The following is a 15943-nucleotide window of genomic DNA, read 5'->3' as shown; positions in this document are numbered from 1 at the left end:
AGAACACCAGATGGAGCGTTACCCCGAGAGAGTCCCCCAGTGAGGAGGTGGGAGAACACACTACGGTATATGCATTCTGCAGAGGCAGTTACTGTTGGGAATGTTGTCTGTTGCTCAGTATCAAGTTCATTCTTACTGTTGGATTCTGCTGCATTTTGAGAGGCTGTGAGCCAAAGTCCATTGGTGATCACAAGGCCCTATTTTAATCAACTTCTTTTCTGCTTCCCCAGAATCTCTGTGACAGCGCTTCCATTCTGTAGGCAAAAGCTCTCCCTCTTTCAGCTCCTGGGATGCATTAATTCACTCAGGAGAATGAGTTACTGGCCTTGTGTATGTGTGTTAGCACATGTACATGCATATTAGATGTGGGGTGCTCTGCTCTCATTGTAGACTGCAAAAGTGAGCTCTGACTAGAAAACTCCAGACTTAAAGGCACAGTTGTCGTTAGCATCCAGTAGAAAAGTTGTTAAATGGGGCTGGGGCTTTAGCTCAGCTGGTGCCATACTGAAGACCTGAATTCGACTTGCCCCCAAATCCATGCCCAGGCTGGGCACCATAGAGTGTCCCTGTAGTGTGTACCTGTGTTCTTGGATGTCCTGTGGCAGAGACAAGGGAATTCCTGGAAGCTGGTAGCCAGATAGCCTACGGTACTCGTTACAAATAATGACAAGAAAGAGACTTTCTCAAACTCCCGAGGTGGGTCTTTGTCCTCCACGTGTGCATTGTAGCACACAGGGTACACATGCGCGAGCGTGTGCGCGCGCACGTGTGCACACATACATGCAGCACACACACAGAGACAGCACACACACATACATACACACACATGCAACATACACACATGCAGCACATATACACACAGCACACACACACATGCACTCATGCATGCACACATGCACACACACAGGAGAAACTCAACAAGCAAACAGAAGTCATTTTAAGTCGGTATGGATACCAGATTGGGCATGGTGGTGCATGCCATTAGTTCCAGCACTCAGGTGAATCTCTGAGTTTGAGGACAGCCTTGAAATAGTTCCAGGTCACCAGAAGTACACAGTAAGTTTGTGTCTGTCTTAGGGATTTTGTTGCTATGATGAAACACCATGACCAAGGCAACTTGGGGAGGAAATGGTTTATTTCAGCCTACACTTCCAGGTGATGGAAGTCAGGACAGGAACTCAGACAGGGCAGGAACCTGGTGGCAGGAGCTGAGGTAGAGGCCATGGAGGGAAGCTACTTACTGACTTGCTCAGTATGCTTTCTTATAGAACCCAGAACCACCAGCCCAGAGATAGCACCACCCACAATGGGCTGGGTCCTCCCCTGTTGATCACTAATTGAGAAAATGCGCTACAAGCTTGCTTACAGCCTGATCTTATGACCTAGCACAGTGTCTAAAACTAAAATAAGACACCAAATGAATTGGAAAGCAGTACAGTTCCTTGCTGGCTTCTGACTGATGGATTCTACATCATGCTAAATGAAGGCATACAATAGGAAACACCGGGAGTCAGGAACACCCTATTTATGTAAATTGTGTGTTATTGCTGTTGTGATAATTAACATATATCACTGTGTTCATAATTGTGCTGGATGTCTTCATATGCATATTATTTACTTATTTCATTATCTTTAAAAGGGTTGTCCTTATTTTCACATTAGAAAAAGGAAGTAGCAGAGGGATTCCACTCACTGAAATCGTGACAGTGTTGGGGCGGTGTTCTGGCCCTTATGCTGGAGCTGCGGTGGAAATCTGCAGGGAACCAGGCTCTGCATTCATGTGCTTTCAGTGACTGCCTGGCCATGTGACCTTTACACATAAGTTTAAAGAAATTTGCTTCCTTTGAAGAGTGCCCAGGACACTGTAGGGTACATATTTTTATGTTTTATGATAAACTGAATTCGTTTATTTTTTATATTTAGTATTGTTGCTGTGGTATGTGTGGTGTCTGTGGGGTGTATGTGTGTGTGTGTGTGATGTGTATTGTGGAATGTGTGTGTGTGGTGTGTGGTGTGTGATGTGTTTGTGGTATGGTGTGTGTGGTATTTGGTGTTTGTAGTGTGTTGTATGTGGTGTATGTGTGTGGTGTGTGTATGTGATGTTTATGGTATGTTGTGGTATGTGTGGTGTGTGTGTGTCTGTGACGTTTGTAGTATATTGTATGTTGTGTGTATATGTAGTTTGTGTGTATTGTGTGTATGTGTTGTGTTGTGTGTGTTATGCATGTGTGTGGTGTGTATATGTTTTGTGTGTGTGTGGTGTATGTGTCTATGGTGTGTTTGGTGTGTATGTGGTGTGTATGTAGTATGCGTGTGGGGGGTATGTGTATGTGATGTGTGTATGTATTTTGTATGGTGTGTGTGTATGTGGTATGTATGTGGTGTGTGTGGTATTTGGTGTTTGTAGTGTATGTGGTATATATGTGTGGTGTGTGTATGTGGTGTTTTTTGGTATTGTTGTGTGGTATGTGTGGTGTGTGTGATGTTTGTAGTGTATTGTGTGTTGTGTGTATATGTAGTTTGTATGTGTTGTGTGTGTTTCAGTGGCTATGGGCTGTGTATGTGTTTTGTGTGTGTGTATGTGGTGTGTATGTGATGTGTATGTATGTGTATGGTGTATATGTGTATGTGGTGTGTATATGTGGTGTGTGTGTATGTGTGATGTAATTGGTGTGTATGTAACAGCCTTCAGGATTTGGTATTCTCCTCCTCACTGTGGGGTCTGGGGCTCGAGCTTAGGTTATTAGGTTTTCACTTTTGTGAGCTGAGCCACCTCACCAGTCCTAGAGGACACTATTTTATGTTTTTAAATTTATTTATTTTTAATTGCACGGGGCAGCATTTGCATGTGAGTGTAGGTGCACTTGGAAGCTGGAGGTGGCGGAGCCCCTGGAGCCTGACATTGTCCTGGGAATTGAACTCAGATCCTCAGAGGGACAGTACAAACCCTAAACCACTGGGCCATCTCTCCACTCCTCTTGAGCTAAGTTTTAAATCATCATGTTTATTGTTTTTAGTCTGACACAGGACCTTGCTATGTAGTCAAGCTCAAAATGCTCTCGCCTTAGCCTCCCCAGTGCTATAATTCCAGGTGTGCACTGCCACACCAGCTGCATGTCCTAGTTACCTCTGCCACTGTGCCAAAGCAGCATGACCAAGGCAACTCATAAAAGAAAACATTTGCCTGGGAACTTGCTTGTAGTCTCAGAGGGTGAGTCTGCTACCGTCATTCAAACCGATCCTGTGGGAGGCCCTTCACATCCAAGCCACCACAGTCTACAGCAGAGGACCTCACCAAAGCTCTTAGCACCCAGTTCAGACATCCTCTTGGAATGGTTTTTACTCTTTGCATCCAAAACTCCCTAGTAGTCACACACTGCAGAATGACATTTTGGCCAGTGACTGACCTCCTATATGATGACAATATTAGTTTGTACAGCAGCCTTAGTCTGTATAGTTAGTTATGAAAGAAGATATCTAACAATGAATTCAGCAGTGTTACCCCATCATTAATCAGTGTTCACTCCTATTCAGGTGGAGTCCTGATGAATTCATATTATCATTCCAATTCTAGCACCAGAACTAAATACAGTTCTTAAAAGATGTGCATTTGGCCAGCAACACCAGTTAGAGATAGCACAAATCAAAACCACAGTGACCCAGAGTGTCACTCCATCACGAGTGACTGTTGTCAGAGACAAAGGAAAACCGTGGTGAGGCTGTGGGCAGAATCCTGTGTTCTTGGTGTGAACCTGAAGTAGAATGATCACTAAGGAAAACAGTATAAAGGGCCATCAAAGAGTTAACATGGTCACATGATGCAATGGTCCAAAGGAAATGGAAGCAGTATGCCAGTGACATTTGCACTTCCCCAATTTCCAAGGTATTCTTCACAACAGCTAAGGAATGGAAGCCATGTAAGTACGTCAGCGGATGAACAGATAAAAGGAAATGTGTTGGAAACAAACAGTGGGATACTGTTCAGGGTTAGCATGCAGTCTGGTCACGTGTGACAATGTGAACGAAATGAGAGTGTTATGTCGAATGAAACAGGCTAACCACAGAAAGACAGGTCCGGTGGGATGCCAGTCGGGAGACTCAGAGAAAGCTAACTTCCTAGAATCCGACTGTAGAATAGTGGTCACCAGAAGCCGGGGAGAGTGCAGTAGGGGTGGGGATTCACTGGTCCCCACTAGATTGGGAAGCCCTGCTGTGCTGTTGTGTATAGAGAGGACTACAAGTAACTTGTATTTCAAAAAGCTAGGAAAAATCACTTTTAATGTTTATGATTTTAGTATTTGATGACCATATGATAAATATTTAAGAAGATAAACACAGTTAAGCATTACAGTGTGTCTCACAGCATCGCGTGGTAATCCATTAGTGTGAACAACCCTTATGGTCTTTGTGTCTTATTTATCGGTTGAAATGGGCTCATCACATGCTGCCCAGGTTGGTTTTGGCTCTGGTAATCCTCCCACCCCAATCCTGAGAGTGTATCACCACACTCAGCTCTATGTTAAAGCAAAAGCATTCTTCTGCATTAAAAAAGATTTCCAAAAAAAGAAATTTCCAAGCCTAGAGAGATGGCTCAGATTAAGAGCATTTGCTGTTCTTCCAAAGGACTTGAGTTCAAGTTCAGGTCCCAGCACTCACATAGCCACTCACAACTGCTTATACTCCAGTTGCGGGGGACCTGTGGACATCTGCATGCCCATGGCACATGACATCTGCATGGGAATGTTGCATGACATCTGCATGGGAATGTTGCATGACATCTGCATGGGCATGGGACATGACATCTGCACGCGCGTGGCACATGGCATCTGCACGGGCGTGGGACATGACATCTGCATGGGCATGGTACATATGCACATGCTCAGGCTTATACACACATACACATAAAATACTAAATCTTCAAAAAAAACCTTTTAAAAGAGAAGCTTTCCAGTTCTTTTTATGTCATGTTTCTTTCTGAGATCATCCTTCCAATTGGTACACATAAGCCCCCTCCCCCTTTCTTAAGTCTGGAAGAGTGAAATGGCTCAGATGTAGGGCAGGGCATGCACATCCCTTTATTACATAGTTCCAGTGTGTGTGTGTGTGTGTGTGTGTGTGTGTGTGTGTGTGTGTGTGTGTATTGGGGATCTGAGGTCCTCTGCTCTGAGTTCTCTACCACTGAGCTACACTTCCAACCCAAGTTTACACACCTGATAGCTTTGTGTCAGGATGTTGAACTCCATGTTATTATCATCTGTTCATGTGCCAGGATTTCATGTTTTCTGCCTGTCGTGCTGGATGTGAAGCGCTTACTTTGCTTCTGTTTTGTATTTCTTTGATACCCAATGAGCTTGGGTCTCTTCTGTTTACTAGCAGTTTCAGCTAACTTTGTGCATGTGTGTGAAAGTATGTGTATATGTGTGTAGTGATGATGTCCACATGTGTGTGCAAAGACCACAGGAGAATGTCAGGCATCACTGTTCACTTGTCCCTTTGAGATGGCGTCTCTCACTGAAACTGGAGCTTTGCAGGTGGCCAGTAAGCCCCAGTGAACTTCCTGTCACCAAGTTCCTACAGCATGTGGTGACTGGATATGCCCAGTGCTTACACGGATGCCGGGATTAGAACTCAAGTCCTTAAGTTTGTGTGGCAAGCTCTCTTACCTGCTGAGCCCTCTCTCTAGCTCCTGGGTTAACCTCTTTGGTGAGCTGTCTGCTAAGTCCCTTGTCTTTTTTTCTGTTGAAAGTTGCTCGTGTTGCAGGGTTTCTCCACTTGGTGGCTTGTTCTCCCTCTTTGCCTAAAGTGTTTTCTGGTGAGCTAAAGTTTTAAATTTTATAAACTTGCCCTTTGTGTTTTACAGTTGTTAAAGAATTTCCACATATACTAGTCAGTATTCTCCAAACAGTGGGAGTGGGAGGGGATTAAGAGAAAGGCGGGGGAGAGGAGGAGAGAGTGAGAGTGAATGAGAGTGTGGGAGGGAGAGGAGGAGAGAGAGAGAGAGTGAATGAGGGGGGATCAGACTTTCTTTGGATCACCAGCTCTCAAATAACGAGACTTCTTAATAAGTGGGAAAACTTGGCTTTAGCTTAGGCTTGTTCCCAACTAGCTCTTATAACTTAAATTAACCTGTTTATATTCATCTATGCTGTGCCACATGGCTTGTTTCCTCTTCTCAGTACCACATGTCTGACTTGCTCCATGCCCCAGATTCCTCCCAGAGTCACCCCCCCAGTCAGAAGTCCCGCCTACCTTTCCTGCCTAGCGATTGGCCATTCAGCTCTTTATTAAACCAATCAGAAGGTGCCTTAGCAGAGACACATCTTCACAATGTACAAAAAGATTATCACAACATTAGAGAAACTGGCCCATCAATTATGGAGGCCAGTTCTAGTGAGCCTCAGAACCAGGGAAGCAAGTGGTGCAGAGCTGTTGGTGTAAGGCAGAAGGCTTCAGAGCCCAGAGTTTTCTGACAGGAGGGTGCCCCAACTCCAGGAGAAAGGTCCTTTTCCTTCTGGCCAGGTGCCAGATAATTGGATGGACTCCATCTGCCAAGAATGATTCTTTCCCTCCATCTTCCATCTCCTGTGCTTATTTCATGCAGAAACAACCCCCAGTCACCCAGGAATGATCTTTTACCGCGTGTCCTGAATCCGGTCGAGCTGATTCTCAACACTCGCTGCCTCACCAGCCTGCTGCGCTTTGTTTTGTTCTTAATTCACCTGGAAGTGGGTTTTGTGTTTTGTGTGAGAGTCAGGACCAGATTTCACTGTTGCCTCACACAGCTAGAAGTCATCTTCGTGCCCCACCCTGCAGTACACACCCAGCTTGGATGTGTATTGGGTTAGAGCTTTTAGTCATGACTATGGAGTTGTAGTGGGTTTTCCCCCATGTATTCTTATAATCATGTTACATTCCTCCTCCATTTACTTGTTAATGAACTATATATTAATTTCCTTTCAGATGTTAAATTGGTCTTTCATTCCTTGGATAAGCCCAATTTGGTTGTGATGTATCACACATTGAGTGTTTTGCTGGATTTGATTTGCTAATAGTTCAGAATGGAAGTTATTAATGATATTCCTGTTCACTAGATATTTCTGTTCACTAGAATGGTGGTGAATTCTGTTCATTGCCCTGTGTTCATATATTGGACTGCATTATTTTCTAATGTATAGCTATGTGTATCTGGGGCAGTTGTCCACAGGGGTGCAGTGTAGACACTGATCCCCTGGAGCTCCACCTATCCGAGCTTGTGGACCTGTGGGGCCCCTGCAAGAACAGTGTGCACTCTTGAGAGCCTCCTCTTAGCCTGTAGCTGCGTAGGCTGGCACAGGACTCGGTGTGTCCCAAGCTCCCTCTGTCTCTGCACTGGGATTAGAGGCACGAGCCCCTGCTCTTCTCGCTTTCGTTCTGGGTGTTGGACCGTGGGTCTCCTCTCTTTTGTTCATTCGTTCAGAGACTCAGTTATGGGCTGCTTCCTTGTTGTGTTTTCTCTCAGTCAGTTGTGCTCTTCCGCGTCCTGTTTCAGTACAACTTTTACAGTTTTAAGGACAGGAACTCGACATCACTGATAGCAAACGTTTCTTCTGTATAAGTAGAAGCAGTTTCCTAATTTCAAAGGATTTCTCTGTGTGCCTCCCATGTAGTTCAGGGTTTTGTTTTGTTTTTCAGACAGGGTTTCTCTGTGTATCTCTAGAGGCTGTCCTGGAACTCGCTCTGTAGACCAGGCTGGCCTCGAACTCACAGAGATCCGCCTGCCTCTGGCTCCTGCGTGCTGGGATTAAAGGTGTGTGTCACCAACGCCCAGCATGTTCTACTTTTATTAAATTGACTGTTTTTCCATTCTCTTGTGATCTCTTCTTTTACCTGTAGGTTTAGAAGTATACTGTTTACTTTTGAAATATTTGGGCAGGGACAACGCAGATGTCCTTTTCCTGTGCCCGGAGGGCACCCTTCAGATGTTTTAGTCATTTCGAACTCAGAGACTTGTTCTGTAGCCTGTAGTGTCTGTGAACAGCCAGCCTTGGGATCTTGGTGTGCCTGGTAATGCTGGGGGTGAAAGGATGTCATGCTTCCCTGGACACTGGCCCTGCTCCTTCGGTTTTCTTTAGCGTTATGTGTGTCCAGCATATGTTTGTTTCGTATTTTAACTCATCTGTGTTTCATCTTTTATTGTGTGTTATACACTTTCCCTGATGGAGTCTTTAATGTGTCAACCATAGTTATTTTAGAATCCTTGTCAAATAATGTCAGTACCTGGATCTGGGTATAGTAGCTGATGCCTGTAATGCCAGCATTTGGGAGGTAGACCAGGAGTTCAAGGTCATAGCAAGCTCAGGGCCAGCCTGAACTACAAAGGACCCTGTCTCAAACTGCAAGTAATAGAGAACAAGAACAATTATTATTTCAAGACCCTGTAGTTTTATTAAATGCTTGGCATTGCACGTAAAAGACCACTGGGAACCGAGGTAAATATTAGTTGTGTTTGTTGGGTGAGGTTAGGACAGAATCCTTGCCTCGTTTTTCTTCATCAGTGGACCCTGCTACCCTGTTCTCTGTGTGGCTGCGTGTGGACGGCGTGGAGCGACTACCCGTCTCTGTTCTTGCCCTTCCTCTGTGGCAACATGCTGATGCTTTCTCTCTTACTGCTACAGGCTAGGGTTCTCTTACCTTACCTCATCTCCAGTCCCTACGCCTGGTCCTGAGCGGTGAGGCGTACTCAGTGTCTTTCTCTCTCCTCCTCTGTCGGCCGGCAGTCAAACCTCCAGGTTGGTCTTGAGCAGAAGAGCCTCCAGCAGCTGCTGCTCGTCTCTTCCTCCTGTGGCAACAGTGCTCTGCCTGGGACAGGCCGTGGATCCCTTCCTCCCACTCACAGGCAGCCTGCCTTTATCTGAGAGGACTGGTGTGGCCCGGGTCTGTAGTGGTTGAGATGGTCCCGTGAGGTTGGCTCTTCATTCTCAGACCCTCCCTTGGTCTGTCTCAGAAGGTCGGGTGTCAGAATTGGAAATTGCATTTGCTCTCTTCTCACTCTCAGGGCTGTTGTCTCTTCCTCACTGACTGCAAGTGGAGAAAGAATTTGAGTGTCCTTGTCACCTTGGAATTCATTTCCTACCCCGGCATTAACTCTACTGCCTCTCAGTCACGGAGAGGCTGTTTGTAGGTTGAAAACGAGACTTTGCTGAGTAATTTTATTCAGCTCCTAATTCACTTTCTTGAGTATGCTGAGAAAGTATCACACCTGTCAATTTGAATAAATCCAGCTTATTTTTCTCTCATTAAGGTGACAAACATCAGTATCATGTAAACTAGTTTCGTGAAGTGATTGCAAGAATGATTTTTAAAAATTACCCATTCCAGTCTGCTGTCACATCAGACAGCTAATCAGGTTTGAAAATAATGAAGGTGTTTTTTGTAATAATGATATTTGGGTTATCTCTTTGAACATTAAAGAAACCAGCCTTTCAGGAAAAGTTTGTCTCACTGACTGAGAATGTGACGGGAAGAGACTTGCTGTGGTGGGATTGATGGCGTTGTTTAAGTGAAAGGTAACCTGGCTGTTTCCCAACGTCTCAGGTATCGGTGGCAATTTGGTGGCCATTCAGGCCAGCAGGATCTCTACCTACCTCCATTTGCATAGTATCCCTGGAGAACTGCCCGATGAGCCCAAAGGCTGTTCCTACCCGTTTAGGACGTTCTTTGGTTCAGGTAAGTGTGTGGGGGTTTTGCCTGGAACTGCTCCCTGCTGAGGTCTGGGTAGGTAAAATTTGTTGGATCAATATTTTGTGAATGTTGTGCTGAGCTAATCTCAGGGAACAAAGACCTTCTGTGTCCCTAAGTCTGTGTGTGCTATCGTGACGTTTGCACTTCCTATTCCTGTCTCTGTTGGTTGTGAGTCTAGCCTTTAACAGCTGACTTTCTCTCCAGCACTTGGGAGGCAAAGGCAGGTGATCTCTGAGTTCAAGGCCAACCTAGTCTGTAGAGCCAGTTCCAGGATAGCCAGGGCTACACAGAGAAACCCTGTCTTAAAAACAAGGAAAAAAAGAAAAACTAAGAAAAGAAAGAAAGAAGAACCATAAAGCACCTGTAACTTAGGGACAGTGGACTTTTCTTCCGGAATTACTGTTTTTTGGCTCTTTAAGATGTGGGTGTTTGTGCCGGGTGGTGGTGGCGCACGCCTTTAATCCCAGCACTCGGGAGGCAGAGGCAGGCGGATCTCTGTGAGTTCGAGGCTGGGCTGGACCAATAGCCTCCAAAACAATACAGAGAAACCCTGTCTCGTAAAAACCAAAAAAGATGTGGGTGTTTGCTCTGAAACAGGACATTAGGAGACAACCCAGTGGCAAGGAACAATGTATTACTTAAACGAATGGATATGTGAGTGCCGAAAATCTGAGATCATTATTTTGTTACTTCAAGTGTGTCTGAGCGCCCCTTGTACTCCTGGTGCGCCTGGAGACTGCGGGAGGACATCAGGAGGTCTAGAAGGTTGTGAGTCATCACCTGAGTCCTGGGGACCTTGGTCCTCTGGAAGAGCAGTCAGTGCTCTTAACCACTGAGCATCTCAGGCGCCTCCTTCTAATATCAGTGATCGAACAATAAGAGAAGACACAAAATTGACATTCCATTTCCCCCCTGTATTTATGACAGTAGTGTTCTTCAAAACAAGGTTTGTTTTGTTTTGTTTCCCTGAGACAGGCTTTCTGTGTGTAGTCCTGGCTGTCCTGGAACTCACTCTGTAGACCAGGCCTGCCTTTGCCTCCTGAGTGCTGGGATTAAAGGTGAGTGCCACCACCACCCGTCTCAAGATAGTTTTTAAACAGTCTTTTTTTTTTTTTTTTTTTTTTTTTTTTTTTGGTTTTTCGAGACAGGGTTTCTCTGTATTTGTTTTGGAGCCTGTCCTGGAACTCACTCTGTAGACCAGGCTGGTCTCTAACTCACAGAGATCCGCCTGCCTCTGCCTCCCAAGTGCTGGGATTAAAGGCTTGTGCCACCAACGCCCAGCTAAACAGCCATTTTTTTTAAACTTGATTTTTACAATTACACCTACTAGGGGGAATTCCCAGGAATTAAGTGAATTATAAGTAACCGAACTTTATTCTTAGCAGTTGAGTTGATGAAAACACTCTGAGCTGTAGTAAGGAGAAAGTTACCCTCAGTTTGCTGTTTTAGTTTTCTTAGATGCAGTCTCACTGGCTGGCTGGGGTGCTGCTGCCCCAGCTTCCATAGTGCTGGGGCTACAGGCATCCGGGGTTGTCCTCCGACTCGGTGACGTGGACCACCATGCCCACTGCATAGGTTCCATTTGTTTTCCCACCTTGTGAGTGCCAGACAGACCGCCACCCCCAGCTGACCTTCCGCTGAGCCATGCCCCAGCTGTAACCTTCAAGCGTGACTTTTGATGCCACTGTGTTTCGCGTCACAGGAGTGAACAACAAGTCGGCCCAAGTCCTCCTGCTCTTAGTGGTTCCGGGCCACCTGACCTTCCTCTACACCATCCACCTGATGAAGAGCGGCCACACCTCTCTGACTGTAGTCTTCGTCGCTGTGTATCTACTTGCTGCTGTGCTACAGGTGAGAGGGACAAACGGAAAACCTCTTCTGCTCAGATTGCTGGGAAACTGTCACAGTGGACTTCTGCGGTACGCAGCATAGCCACCGTTTCAGAAGTCAGCTGAGGCCTTTGCATGGACTTGATCTGAAACCAGTAAGCTCTGCCACTTCTGTTCAAAGAACCTTTGGATTGCCTGGGTTTCCCGGCATTCTTTGTTGATTATCCTGCTCTCTTTGACATATCTTCCAGTAGATTCTTGAAGCAGGGAAAGGAAGCACGTTTCTGGGCTCTGCCTAGTGTCTTACCCTACTTTTCGTATTAATAGGTTGACTGATACTTTTCTCTTGGAATTTTGAAGGTGTGTTTACTGCCTTCTAGCTGTTCGCATTGCCGGGGAGAATAGGTACCATCGATCTGTTGTGTGAACTTGTGTTTTTGTCTGCTTGTGTTCACACGTGTTTGTGTGAATGAGTGCAGGTACATGTCATGTGTGTTACGAGTGTGTGGCCGTCAGAGGACACCGTGGGTGTCAGTACTTGCCTTCTGCTCTGTTTGTCTTGTTGCTGCAGCTAACTGTCTGCAGAGCTTCTAGGCTCCCCAGTCTCTGCCTCCTGTCTGCTGTGGGGGTGCTGGGTTCCAGATGTGCTTGTCTGCAGCTGGCTTCATGTGGATCCTGCAGGTGCAAACCCAGATCCTCATACTTGCGGGCAGGCACCTTCCCCTGAGCAGTCTTTCCTCACAGTGTGACTCTTGCTTCGTGAGCTGCTTTTTACTTACTGCCTCTTTTCTTGTCGCATGCCGGTAGTTTTAAATTATGTGCTCATGTGCTCTGCTGTGGCATATTTTGTCTCTTCTATTTGACTCCATCAGTTCAAAAGTCCATGTTCTTCAATTCTGGGGAAAACTTCTTTAAATGTTATTTTGTAATGAGTTTTCCTTTTTCCCTTCATATGTAATGCAGGCTGGCCTCAAACAGTGCGCCGCTGGCCGTGGCCTATGAGTACTGGGCTACAGTAGTGATCTCCATGTTTAGCACTTCATGGATTCCTTATGGTCTCTAGACTTGCATCAAACTGTGTTTTCTAAAGTTCTGTGTTGTCATCCGTTGCCTTTTGAGATTTCAACTCCTTGTTATGTGTTGTGTAGAAGGCTTTTTATTTCTTTTGGGCTGGGTGGTTGGTGGTGGCAGACACCTTTAATCCCAGCACTTGGGAGACAGAAACAGGCAGATCTCTGTGAGTTTGAGGCCAGCCTGGTCTACAAAGCTCCACAGAGAAACCCTATCTCAAACAAACAAACAAACAAACAAACAAACCAACCAACAAAACAATAAAAAGAAATTTTCTTTTATGTGAACAAACCCTTTCCTGTGTTCTTGCAAACAATTCTAATGAAACTCATTAGTTCTCACAGACACACCAACACACATACTCACACACGCACAGGCACACTCATACACTCACATATGTTCTCACAGACACACCAACACACACATGCACACTCATGCATATACACACAGGCACATTCATACACTCACATACATACTCATACACTCTCATGCATGCACACACATTCACACTTGCACACATTCACACAATACTTACACACTCACATGCATGCACACTTATATGCACACTCACACACGCACTCACGGGCAAGATGAAAGCAGGAGGGGCCCTGGCTGGGGAAAGGAAGGAGTAGGGCCGGACGAGCGAGGGTAATGGATGGGAAGTCTGTGTGCATATCAAAGTACATTGTGTCTGTGTGTGAAAGTATCATACTGTAACCGTTATTATGTATAATTAATACATGCCAACAAACAACATCTAAAGGCATGCCACTATAATAAATGTACACATTTTAAAAATTAAATAGTACCTAAGTTCTACTTTCCTCTATCTCTCAGAGACCATCACTTTGAAATATTTTATTCACTTTTTGTCATTATTTGTAAGTTTTAAAGTAACGTACCTAATCTTCCAAGTTTATGACTTTGACTAAAAAAAGAAACAAGTGAGAACTTTGGAGCCATTATAATGTCCCGTATATAAAATATGAGTTATCAGAATTCAGCTAAGCCTGTTTGAACGTCTTTATTGTAAGGCGGATGGTTTGCTCTGGCTGCATTCTTTGAGCACTGTTTTCCTTGGCGTCAGTCACTCTGTCGTTTTGACTTGAGCACTGTTTTCCTTGGCGTCAGTCATTCTGTCGTTTTGACTTGGGTGTCTCCCTGTAGACCCACCGTCTCACCTCTGGCTTCTGGTTTTAGCTTCATAGCTTTGGTGCCTCCTCCAGTGGGGATCCCTGACTCCTTCAGAGGCAGAATAAGATAATGCCTGGGGTGGAGTTTGAATTTGGCCTTCCGGGGAACTTGATGTGGCGGCTGAGGCTAGGAAAGGTGGATAGAGAGCAGTCCAGGACAGAGGAAGGGAGCTGGCCTGTGGAGTGTCTGCTGTGTTGAGCACTACACTGCTTTCACACACCGAGCACTGAAGTCTAGTGTTATGGGAGATTGGTTCTTTGCTACGAAGCAGTGGTAAAAGGGTATATGCTGTAGCTGGTAAGAAATGAGTTATTATCAGCAAATATATTTGTCTTAGCAACATGTATAGGCTTCTCATTAACAAAATTTAAAAGACAAATTGCCTTGAATTTTGTTATTACTACATTCTTGATTTGGATATTATAGTTACATACAAATTATGCCATCTTTTATTTCCCAAAAGATTCATATTCTAAATAAGATATTATTCTCTACAAATCCTGTATCCACTTTACACAACCAGATGAATCCCCTTCATAATAGGACTTAATATCAGGATGTTGGCTAATAACTTGATTTTTTACAAGTAATAAAAGGTTGTGATTGTTGAAACATGTAATTTAATGTGAGCATGCCCACAACACTGGTGGGACAGACTGAGCTGTAGTGGAATGTAGTAACATGGACAGCGGCCTCCTCGCCATCCTTAGGAAAGGTGGCAGTTCTTAGCTCTCAGATCTCCCTATGTCAGTCAGAAGCCACAGAGTACTGGAGTGACAAGTCACACCGAGTAGCAGTAGAGGTCAGGGCCCACGGGACTAGCATGGGGTCCCTCCCAGCATTCCGAAACGCCACTGCGTTCCATGGAGAGCCGCCTCTAAATCATGAAGCAGGAGCCCGTCCCTCAGCACTGAACCCCAGGGCAGCCACCCACAAAGCAAGTTAATTAGCCCCGTCCCTGGGAGTCGTTAATTCTGGGGAGCCTCGCCATCGTATGCACAGAGTGTGCACACCTCATCCGCCTCGCCTGGAAGCTGTAATAGTTGGGTGGCTGACACATAGCCTCCTATTAAGCGATGGCCCATAGCCTGTACTCTAGCTGGCCTTACAGGAGAGAGCCCAGCAGCCAGGTGGCCGTGTCAGCCCTCTTGGCTTTGCTCCCACTGTAGCTGCTTGTTCCTTGGGGTTGAAATCTGTCAGATCTCTCTTGGGAAGAGCTCTTCTCCTCCCTTGTTTTTTGGTTTGTTTGTTTGTTTGTTTGTTTTTAAGATAGAGTCTTGCATAGACCAGGCTCTCCTTGAACTTGGCTGGTAGCTGAGGTTGGCCTTGAACTCCTGACCCTCTTGCCTGCACCTGCTGGTTTTGGTGTGACAGGTGTGTGGACCACACCTGGCCACTTTATTCTTTCCATGTGGCTGTTCCTGTGTCTGTTAGCTGGGATTGAGAGGCCCTCTGAAGAGAAAGGGAATGTTGTGACACTAGGAACTGTAGTCCTAGTCTACAGCTGACAGAAAGCCAGTGAATTGTTGAGATCTCCTTTTAGGAGTGTCGCATTGCGTTTCTGGACCTGTGGTACTTCTCTGGCACCATGCTGCTGTTCTGAGAGCTAAGGTGAAGACCTTAGCATCCAGGTGTTTTCCTCAGGGCATGCTTCTCAATAGTGCCTTAGGTGGGTGTGCCTGGGTTCCCACAGACTGAGTCCTGCGTTAGGGAGGCACGGGAAAGGGCCCCCCTCAATCTTATCAGGCCCCATGAAAACAAAGCAGAACCAGAGAGAAGTTGAGCCAGCTGTCCCCAGATGTTCTGCCTCGGGCCTTTTGTCTGTACTCTGGGTGCAGCTGGAATTTCATATTTAAACTTAGAGGGAAGTCACACAAAAAGATCCCAGCTGTGCCAAAGCGGATTGTTATAAAGCAGGAGAGCAGCTGGGTGTGGTGGGACTCGCCTGTGATCCTGACCTTGGAAAGCTAAGACAGAGGAGGTCAGAGTTCAGGGCCTCTGGGCTGTGTGGAGAAGCAAACATAAAGCAGACAGGTGTCAGAGGATGATGAAGCAGTCACCCAGAATTGGAGCTAAGAGGACACTTTACTTTTTACTGTAGGGAAGCCACAGGGTGACCAAGCAGAGAC

General features: G+C 45.7%; 1 protein-coding gene across 3 annotated transcripts in view; it reads left to right on the top strand.

Annotated features, from left to right (window-relative positions):
- Positions 1 to 15943, top strand: part of Slc41a2 (solute carrier family 41 member 2) — a 108470-nt gene that overhangs the window by 78392 nt on the left and 14135 nt on the right. For all 3 annotated transcript variants that reach the window (XM_040755164.1, XM_040755165.1, XM_040755163.1), the window contains exons 9-10: positions 9574 to 9705; positions 11423 to 11571. In XM_040755164.1, coding sequence (XP_040611098.1) covers positions 9574 to 9705; positions 11423 to 11571 — 281 coding nt within the window. The remainder of the gene's footprint in view (positions 1 to 9573; positions 9706 to 11422; positions 11572 to 15943) is intronic.

The sequence above is a fragment of the Mesocricetus auratus genome, unplaced genomic scaffold, assembly GCF_017639785.1.
Source record: "Mesocricetus auratus isolate SY011 unplaced genomic scaffold, BCM_Maur_2.0 Super-Scaffold_100011, whole genome shotgun sequence".
NCBI classification, from domain to species: Eukaryota; Metazoa; Chordata; class Mammalia; order Rodentia; family Cricetidae; genus Mesocricetus; species Mesocricetus auratus.
Note: the sequence above shows the minus strand (reverse complement) of the source record. Positions and strands in the feature narration are given on the sequence as shown.